The 10,929-nt window shown below is 34.1% G+C and overlaps 2 protein-coding genes across 2 annotated transcripts; both read left to right on the plus strand.

The window, feature by feature from the left end:
* Positions 1 to 573: 573 nt before the first annotated feature.
* Positions 574 to 1,543, plus strand: LOC118582888 (olfactory receptor 10AG1-like). Its single transcript, XM_036186026.1, has one exon. It carries the CDS (start codon positions 599 to 601, stop codon positions 1,541 to 1,543), a length of 945 nt encoding a protein of 314 aa, XP_036041919.1. The 5' UTR covers positions 574 to 598.
* Positions 1,544 to 4,662: 3,119 nt separating this feature from the next.
* LOC118581799 (olfactory receptor 10AG1-like) lies at positions 4,663 to 8,618 on the plus strand. The gene is made up of 2 exons (XM_036184240.1): positions 4,663 to 4,671; positions 7,674 to 8,618. Exons 1-2 carry the CDS (start codon positions 4,663 to 4,665, stop codon positions 8,616 to 8,618), a joined length of 954 nt encoding a protein of 317 aa, XP_036040133.1.
* Positions 8,619 to 10,929: the final 2,311 nt, after the last annotated feature.

Consider the following 10,929-nt stretch of genomic DNA (forward strand, 5'->3'; position numbering starts at 1 on the left):
TCTGGAGACAATCGTTTTATAAATTTAGTAAAGATGCAGTTTGAATGTGTGCCTTCTCCTTAGAGTTACTACTGAACCTTTCCACACGTACCTCCCCTCAACCATTATCACTACACTGTAAAACCTGAACATAACCTGAGAGCCAATTTTGCAGATTTTACATTGAAGTTTAAATAATGTTTTGTTATATTCTGTTCCTTACTAGTAATTGTTAACAATCAAGCAACCTATTTAGGAAGATGTTGTAGATTATTAAATTATCTTAGACTGAAAATGATATGAATATAAAATAAATATAAGTTGAGGGTCACAAGAAACATGTTTGAATAATGAATAAAAACTCAAGGAACCTATATTGAACATATTTCAGATTACAAATTACAGTGATTTTAAATGAACACTATAAATTAAAATAATTCATAGGAGTAAAAATTGATATATTTTCTTGAAAAGGATGAAATGTGAGGCTTTGCATAAACACTTACAGACAAGTCTTACAGAGAATGGAGAAATACGAATGAAAACTATTCTTGAATTACAGAAAAGAAAACAAAGCTAAAATTAGAAATGATTCAGACTGACTAAATCATTCCCACAGATGAAACATAAAGAGTTGGACGCAGAAAGCAACATTTCTACAGTAATGCAATTTGTCCTGCTGGGATTCACTGCTCTTCCGAACCTCCAAGGGATACTGTCTGCAGTGTTCTCCATCATTTATCTGATTATCCTCATTGGTAATTGCCTCATAATATTAGTAACTAGACTTGACCGTGCATTGCAGAAACCCATGTATTTTTTCCTGGCAAATTTCTCCTCTCTGGAAATCTGTTACATATCAGTTACCGTCCCTAGGATTCTATTCAACATTTGGACACAGAATAGAAACATTTCTGTGCCAGCTTGTGCTGTGCAGATGTGCTTTTTCCTTATGTTGGGAACTGATGAATGTTTCCTCCTTGCTGTCATGTCCTATGATCGCTATGTGGCCATCTGCAACCCTCTGCACTATCCTCTGGTGATGAACCAGAGAAAATGCACTCAGCTAGCTGCTGGTTCCTGGCTCAGCGGCATCTCAATCCAGATTGGACAAACCTGTTGGATATTCTCCATGCATTTCTGCAATTCTAATAAAATAGACCACTTCTTTTGTGACATACCCCCCATTCTCAAGCTGGCCTGTGGGGACACTTCGGTCCATGAGCTGTCTGTCTACGTGGTTGTTATGGTGGTGGCTGCACTGCCCTTTATACTGGTGCTTACTTCTTACAGTAAAATTATTGTCACCATTCTGAGGTTGCCAACAGCCAAAGGGCGGGCAAAGGCCTTCTCCACGTGCTCTTCCCACCTCATCGTGGTGGTTTTGTTTTATGGCTCTGGTACCATTACGTACTTGAGACCAAAGTCCATGCATTCTCCTGGAACTGACAAACTGCTCTCTCTGTTCTACACGGTTGTGACTCCCATGTTCAATCCACTGATATACAGCCTTAGGAACAAGGAGGTGATTGCTGCACTGAGAAAGTTAATACTCCAAAAGTAGGGCCTTGTGTTAGCATCAAAGTGTTTTATTTTCTTTGCAGTACTTGTCACTCACACATTTTGAAATGCTTTATCCTATATTGAGAAGGCAATCATTTTCATTTTATAATGCATGTTTCAAACATATTTTCTTGTGCAGTTTCTTATACTTAGATGTGCATTAGGCAAGTTCAGCTATCCTCAGTAAACCATCTCAGAAGAAAAATAATGTTTATTTGTAAGAACAAAATTTTATATTATGCATTTTTGTTTTAAATATGGGGAATGAATTCAAATTTTGATGTCCATATCTTAAAGCTAATAGAAAATTATGCCTGAAAATCTTCATACCTATATTTTCTAATAGTCTTCTATGATTCTGAACATATGGAGAATAACTACCAATACAAATAGAATAATGAATACTTATTGAGTAAGTAAGTGATAAGTGAATTATCCTTAAGTCTTCCTAGACCCTACTAAAAGGTTCTGAAAAAAATATATACAAATTTTACAGCCTCAGTTCCTATTTATGTGATTCTGCTCCACTATGGGATAATTTCTTAACAATACCAAAGGGAAAGCTGAGACTCACACCCTTTCTCTGAAGTAGTAAGAGATCACTTCATGGTATAACACAACACTATAAACATGCTCACCATTTTTGCACTTATTTTTCTCCTTTGTCACAGTAACCCTAGATAATTTTACTATGAAGGTCTGCTGTTGTTTTTGCTGTTGCTGATTTACTTTTTCAATTACAATTCAAACATCAACTCCTCTGCTTCTTCATGTTTAAAAAAATTAATTCCCTAAATTTAAATATGAATGCAAGCACTAAAGTTATTTCAGGATTTGTTGAAGTCTAAACAGTTATGTTGTATTTGCATAGATGTGCTTTTTCTTTTTTTCTTTATTATTATGTGTTTTAAATTTTATACATCAGCCATGGGTTCCCCTGTCCTCCCCCATCCCGTCCCCACCCCCACCTTCCCCCCAGCCCCTCCCCTCCATTCCCACCTCCTCCAGGATCAAGGCACCCCTGGGGATTCATTTAAACCTGGTGGATTCAGTACAGGCAGGTTCAGTCCCCTCCTTCCAGACTGAGCAAAGTGTCCCTGTGTAAGCCCAAGGTTTCAAACAGCCAGCTCATGCACTAAGGACAGATCCTTATTTCAGGATTTGTTGAAGTCTAAACAGTTATGTTGTATTTGCATGCATGTGCTTTTTCTTTTAATCTTGACTAGGGGTACTAACATTATTCAGACATTAAATTGTTATGCATGGGAAAATTAAACATCGATCACCATAACCATACATTTCATTTATCCCATCCCAGATTTCCAAATTTGCAACTCATTTTGGAGGAGGTTGTGTCTTTTTCTGAAGTGGTGCTATCATTGCTAAATTGCTCCTGCTCAGTAAATGACCTTCAGGGCATATGCAGACAAATAGCCAAATGAAATTTAGTGGTTAAAAACATGAAATAAAAGTAGAAGGGTGGAACTTGGGAAGAAGAAAAGTGTCATCAGGTCTTTGGGAGGTAAGAGTGAATAATGGAAGTAATATGAGCACAATACAATTCATACATGCATTAAATATATTATATATATTACATATATTATATATATATAATTGGTAGAAAGATCTGTTAAATTAAAAAATAAAGAAATTTAATTCATTTAAAGAAATTTTAAAGTATTTCTCTTTTATAATAAAAGAATAGTTTTTTTTTTTAACAGATGGTAACACAAAATAGAAAAAACACATGCACAAGACCACACATAAATACAATTGCACAGTAAATTGACAATATACTTCAATATTAAAGCTTAAGCTCTAGAATCATGGAAAAAACAGGTTAAGTAATTGTAAATTATGTTATCTAAAGTATAATCCATAAGATGAAATGATTTAACTGGATTTCAGCAAAACTTAGATAATTGATTCTGAAGATAACATTTTTTTAAAAAAATGGGAAATGTTTGCAAATTAATTACATAACAAGGGGAATGTTCACAGAATATTTACCCCAAACTCTTAGCTATACTTGAAAATCCATAATAAATAAACATATGAAAAATAATTGAATATATTCTCTCCCCAAAGAGGTATACAAATGATAGAAATGGCTTACAAAATATGGTTATCGTCATTAACCATTAAAATTTGTATAACTCCAATGAGTATAGTGTTAAAATAAAGTGCATATATTAGTGGCTGTAACTAAGACAAAATAAATCACAAATGATAGAACTCAAAATTTAAAAAATGCATAACATTTGCATGCTGACAACTTTCAGTGTATAGATAGAATGCCTCTCTAATATAATGGTCTCTGTATCTACAAATTAGTATTTTACTTACATAAAATATCCCTTAGACTATATTAAGTATCATCTTCCAACTATTTTCCATATGGCTATATCTAAATAATGTTTATACACATGCATTATGTAATTTATAATCATTACAAGATGAGAAATCACTCTCTGGTTAACTTGATCTATTTATTGATAAAGCATGAGTTTCAGTCAATTATTGGAGCTTTAGATTAATAAACTAAGGGATGCTAAAGGCAGCAATTGTCTTCTATGGTCCTCTAGTGGGTGAGCAAGAAATTGATCTTTCAATAAACTCTTTCTGCTTGCTATGGTTTTGTGACTAAATTTACAGAAGGAATTGTGTGCAGATATTCTGCATGCTATTTGGCATTTTTTACACACAAAAGGCATAAATGGCATGTCTCACTACCATCCATTATTCTTCCCTACCTTTGTAATGTGGAGAATATAGAGGCTTAGCTGGAACACAAAACATAGAGAAGAAGGAGTAGGGTTGAAGATCACATAGATGCCTGAACAATTTTAGATTTCTGATACCTCTTTATTTCAATGATAGAAAAATAAAATTCATCTTACATTAAGGCATTTGCTTAGTTGTCACCATTTTAAAGAATATTTCACTTAATTTTTAAATCATATAAAGTCATAATATGTTGATGTTTTCAAAAGTCATATTAGTTGACTACAAAATGGTAGTGGTTGAAAATCAAACAGATTAATGCATTCCCCTACCATCACCACAGGAACTCCTTTTTGTATTAGCTGGTAATTAATAAGGATTTCCAACATTAGCAACATGTATAAAGTAAGTGAATGTGGAATACTCAGCACTAAATGAGATACCTCTATCACACCTACTCCTTTCAAGGCTAAGGGACTTTTGTGAAGAAATATTGTAAGACCTAGAGGAAGTTGACATCCGAAGCAAATCAGTACTTTTGGAGCATAACAGAACTGTAACATACATGAACTCATAGCACAGGACTTGGAAAAGATCAAGCCAACATAACCGTCAGCATGGAACAGGGAGGACTCTATTAAACCCCAATACTATCTGAGACACTATTGGCAATTGATGGCCGCTTAGGAATTAGGAATGCATTTTATTCAGGGATGTGGTGCCTAAATGGTTGTCGGTACTCAGGCAGATATCTCTAAATCCATACATATAAATGCAGTACACACTTAACTCAGGGAGAAGAAGGGAGTTTGGGTGTTGAGAGCAAAAAGTGGTGGTAGGGAATGGGAAGAAGTTGGAGAAGAGGGTATGCAGAGTGGATTTAATCAAAACATTATACACACACACACACACACACACACATATATATGTGTGTGTAAATATATATATATATACATGAAAGTCTTAAAATAACATCTCTGGATATTATTTTGGTTGTTGTTTCCATCTCTTTGAGTGACAGGCAGAATTACTATCACAGTTAGAAGGTTGCATGGGAAAAGAATTGATCCCCAGGGTTGTGAATCATATTACTTAAGGAATATAGTTACTTTATAATCTGAGACATTTGAGAAGGCAGTTAACAAGTGTTTTAAATAAACTTCATGAGCTGAAAACTACCTTTTCCCCTCATTTTTGGGGCAAACAATAATGGTAAGTATTATATGCAGCATAGAATCAAATAAGTAAGTGTGAAATGATTTGTCAAATAAAGGTGAATTGTACAAGTATACAAACACCAGAAAACAACACTCAATTTCAGAGAATTAGATGAATCTTTAATGCTTAAATTTTAAACACTGTTTGAGGTAGACTTTACACCTTTCTGGATATGATTGCTAAGTAATCACACGAAAGAAATGGAAAGTACTTGATTGCAAAGCAAGCTTAAATAGTAAATATTATCACAACCAATATTTTTATTTGACTCTCAATATTTATTAAGGAAATAATCTTTTTAAGAAATACTCAAATATTTTGTTTATGTCAAGTCTAGAAATAAGGCCTCCAAAAAGCACAACTTTATATAACCATTAAGTAAGTTAGATAGTGTATAATATTAAATTGGCTTATATCCTATCATGCTTGTTTTAAAAGTTTTCTTTTATTTTCCATCTTGTTTTCCTATATTAGTCTTTTCTTCAATTGGAATGAACCTGTGAGTGTAGCATGGTTATGGTACTTTACAGTAGTGTAGAGAAAGATCAGTCTGAACTTGAAACTATTCCACAGTAATGTCACCACTTACTTAAATTATAGCTATCCTAGCAACTCAGTTATCAGATTTCCTACAAGAGCATCTACTTACGTTTTTGCTCTTTCTTCTTTTTTAATTTATCTGATAAGTTAATTATATGAGTTCCAGAGTAATGAAATTCTGATATAATATATTGATATATTACCCTGGTATGATCTGAGTAAATTGTTGTCACAAATGTGCATAATTTCTTTTTGGTGACTATGTTCAAAAACAGTTTTGTCGTGTTTTTAACCAGAAACACAATATAAATTTCTTAAGTCTCTGCTTTCAAATAGAAGCCCAGAATTTCATTTTTTTTCTAAATCATTCACAGCTTCATGTCCATCTACTTCTATCTCACCCTATCTCCAAGTTTCATAGCCCCTGGTATTCTCTACTGTGACTGTTGTGAGGCATCATTGCACGTGTTTTCAATCTCTATCATTATTTTCTAATTAGAATTACAATATAATAATAGGATATTAATAATATTTAAATAATTTACTATTTTATAGAGTTTTATAGAAAAATAAATTTATATTTAATATATGTTTGAAGTTTGTTTCTTTATCATGGCCCAGACTTACACTGTTAGCAAATGATGATGTGGTCTCTCCCTGTTATAGTGAGCTACTTAGTTTCATTTTCCTGTTATTTACAACATAATATGTTCATAAGATTGCTCATAATATAAATAATTCCATGATATACTATTGATACATAATTGAATGGGTAGAAAAATAATTCACCCATAGTCTTACTCCCAACCATTATTTGACCATGAACACAGACACATATGTAAGATGTGCTTAAAGTGCAACTGGTGTGGGTCAGAATTTCAACTGTGAACAACAGCTTGTTTTGGAGGACTATCCATGTGAAATAGTCACTTTAATGTGCAGTATTTTATTCAGTAACTTAATAAATTATTTTGTAAAACAATTCTATTTGTTAAACATCAGGTGTAGATAAAGTATAGTGACTTAAAATTTTTTATCAATATTTAGACATAAGAAAAAATAACATAAGCATGAACACACATATGTGCACACAAACACACATACACAGAGTGACAATATTGAATGGAAAAACAAGTTTACTGATAGCAGGATTAATGAGGAGGTAAATGATTGAAAACAATCCAGATACAAAATACACAGCTTAAAGTCTAAACACAATTTATGACTGTGGATTTCATATTACTTACATTGGAAGGAAAACAGTTTTTAAATAAATGATATTTCAAGTTAATTAATGGCTTTATTTTTTATTGAGGTTGCATAGTTCCATAGAACACAAACCTAGAAAACACCTTGGAGAAAACACAGTAAAATCATAGGACGTTTCAGATACAAATGAATTATACTATTTAAAGTAATATATCTTATCAATATAAAAGACAAAATATGTCTCAGAAGACTAAAAGACCAACTTCTATGTGGTCTTTTATTAATTATGAAAATATATTTAATCATAGATTTAGAACAGTGGTATTTAAACCTTCCATTATTAAAAGGAGAAACTAAATTGTGTGCTGCCAGAAAAATATATGAAACTAAATAGCCCAAAATCAGAAGTGATGTCTATTTGTGATTAACATTTTCCGTAGGTGAAACATGAAGAGCTCAAATCTGCAGACAATGTTTCCACGGTGATTCAGTTTGTGCTGTTAGGATTTTCTGACCTTCCCAACCTCCAAGGATTTCTGTTTGCAGTGTTTTCTATTGTTTATATACTTATCCTGATTGGAAATTCCCTCATAATAGTAATAAGCAGTATGGACCCTGCATTACAGAAACCCATGTATTTTTTCCTGGCAAATTTCTCCTCTCTGGAAATCTGTTACATATCTGTTACTGTCCCAAGGATTCTGTTCAACATTGAGATGAAGGACCAAAGCATTTCAGTGACCTCCTGTGCCACTCAGTTGTGCTTCTTCCTTATTTTTGGAACTACTGAATGTTTGCTGCTGGCTGTTATGTCCTATGACCGCTATGTGGCCATCTGCAACCCTCTGCACTACATTCTGATGATGAACCCAACAAAGTGCAATCATCTTGCAGTGGGATCCTGGCTTGGTGGCATTCCCATCCAGATAGGGCAAACCTGTCAGATATTCTCTCTGCCTTTCTGCAATTCTAACCAAATAGACCACTTCTTTTGTGACATACCCCCCATTCTCAAGCTGGCCTGTGGGGACACTTCCATGCATGAGCTGTCTGTCTACGTGGTTGTTATGGTGGTGGCTGCACTGCCTTTTATACTGGTGCTTACTTCTTACAGTAAAATTATTGCCACCATTCTGAGGTTGCCAACAGCCAAAGGGCGGGCAAAAGCCTTCTCCACGTGCTCTTCCCATTTGCTAGTGGTGGTTTTATTTTATGGATCAGCTACAGTTACCTACCTGAGACCAAAGTCCATGCATTCTCCTGGAACTGACAAACTGCTCTCTCTGTTCTACACAGTTGTGACCCCCATGTTCAATCCTCTGATATACAGTCTTAGGAACAAGGAGGTTACTGCAGCTCTCAAAAGGTTATTTCTTAAAGCATAGTGTTAAGCATTTACTTTAAATGTTTTTTGGTCCTGATTTTAGAGTAACATCTTAACTCTATTTATGCTTGCTTTGATAATATAATCACTTACCACTTATGTATATTTACACCATTTGTATACATACTACACAAATCATCTATCTTCAATGATCTATGCCTAGGGAAAGTATTATTTTAATGTGGTTGCCTTTCCTCTGTGTAGAAAGAAACAAAATGCAGAATGTTATTGTTTGTGGATTAAATTTAATGGGAAATTGATTATTTAATATCCATTTACTTATTTATAGATATTAGTCTTTGGTTCTATACTTTATAGATCAGCAGTTATCAATAATAAGTTATGGTGGAATATTTCTTCTACATGTAAATGAGTGAACATATAAATATATTATTCAGACATAAATTAGAGTCTAAGCAATAACTATGCAATTTAGAGTAGCTAATGCAGTACAATAATGTAACTGGCCACACTTTTATGTATATTACACTTATACCATACTGAGAGAGAAATTGGCATACATCTTATATCTCTAGTAAATCCTCACTGCACTAAAAAAAAAACCCCAGCATTTCTACCCTGCTTAAAGGCTTTATTCTTGTTCATATTTTGCCAAATTTCACTATTTTTGACAATATTGTTTTCTTTATATTTTATATCTTTACTAATTACACTACAAAAGTATGCTCATCCATCTTAAATATTTTAAATTATCGTATCTATTAACAGATTGAATTTTTATTCAGATATGTGTACACACACATATAAATATATATATTTGAATATCTAAAGTAAAAGACGCTCTGAATTTAAGAATAAAATAAAAGGGATACATGGGCTATGGAGGGAGGAAAGTGAAGAAAGGAAATGCTCCAATTATATTATTATTTCAAAAATAATTATTAAACAATCAAATAATTTGAATTGGAAAGCAGCTTTTGAAGTTTTGCAGGATTTCTAGGATCACCTCAATCTAAACAGTCACATTAATCAGCTTAAATAGTCTTCAGATTTTTCATCATTCCTGGTGTTACTAACATTACTAAAACTTTGAACTGACTTGTCAAGGAAAATGAACAGCAACTTATAGAACCATAAATTTCCATCCATGCAACAGTAGATTCTCATGTTATCAATTCATTAAGATGGAGTTTTCAATTCACCTTAACATTTCTTCATTTTTTAGGATTAGGAATGATTATACACTTAAGTACAACAGTAAAAGTTACTGCACTGCACATAGTATTTTTCTCCTTTGTCTAATCATTTGAATTCTGAACATTAGTGTGATGGATTATATTTCTTCATTCATGTTTCTTACTCCTGAAAGTGCATATGTATGTGTCACTTGTTACTTGCTGTTTTATAGGCTTCAATAATTTGCCATGATGAGTAAGTAAAGATCATGTGAATGAAAAATGCGATGGTAAACAGAATGTTCATGGTAAAAGTTTTTTCTGTTCTTTCATTAATTTCTGAAGTTTATTAAAGGATAATAATTTTATGAGCATAGTTCTATTTCATGGGTTCATATAACAGAATTTTCATATTCAAGTTTGAGTACTTGAGTGTCTTTATGATAACCTGTGTATGTGGTGGTGTCCTGACAGTATGTGCCCTTTTATCCTTCATGTGTATCCTACTGGAAGAAGAAAATGATGAGTATTTGATTAGCAAAATTTTGTAGTGCTGGCTGTATTTGGAAACATTTTGTGAAGGTCAGAGAGCCTTGTTTTGTTTTATGTTTAAATATTTTTTTATTATATTTGTGTTTTAATTTTACACATCAGCCATGGGTTCCCCTGTCCTCCCCCCTCCCGCCCCCAACCCCATCTTTCCCCCAGTCCTCCCCCCCTCCATTCCCATGTCCTCCAGGGCCAAGACTTCCCTGGGGATTCAGTTCAACCTGGGGGATTCAGTACAGACAGGTCCAGTCCCCTCCTCCCAGGCTGAGCAAAGTGTCCCTGTGTAAGCCCAAGGTTCCAAAGAGCCAGCTCATGCACTAAGGACAGGTCCAGGTCCCACTGCCTCGGTGCCTCCCAAACAGTTCAGGCTATTCAGTTGTCTCACTTATCCAGAGGGCCTGATCCAGTTGGGGGCTCAACAGATTTTGGTTCATAATTTATGTGTTTCCATTAGTTTGGCTATTTGTCCCTATGCTTTTTCCAATCTTGGTCTCAACAATTCACGCTCTTACTGTCCCACCTCTTTCTCGACAATTGGACTCCTGGAGCTCCACCTGGGGCCTGGCCGAGGATCTCTGCATCCACTTCTATCAGTTATTGAATGAGAGTTCCAGCACGACCATTAGG

This window comes from Onychomys torridus, chromosome 4 (assembly GCF_903995425.1).
Source record: "Onychomys torridus chromosome 4, mOncTor1.1, whole genome shotgun sequence".
In the NCBI taxonomy this organism is placed as follows: domain Eukaryota; kingdom Metazoa; phylum Chordata; class Mammalia; order Rodentia; family Cricetidae; genus Onychomys; species Onychomys torridus.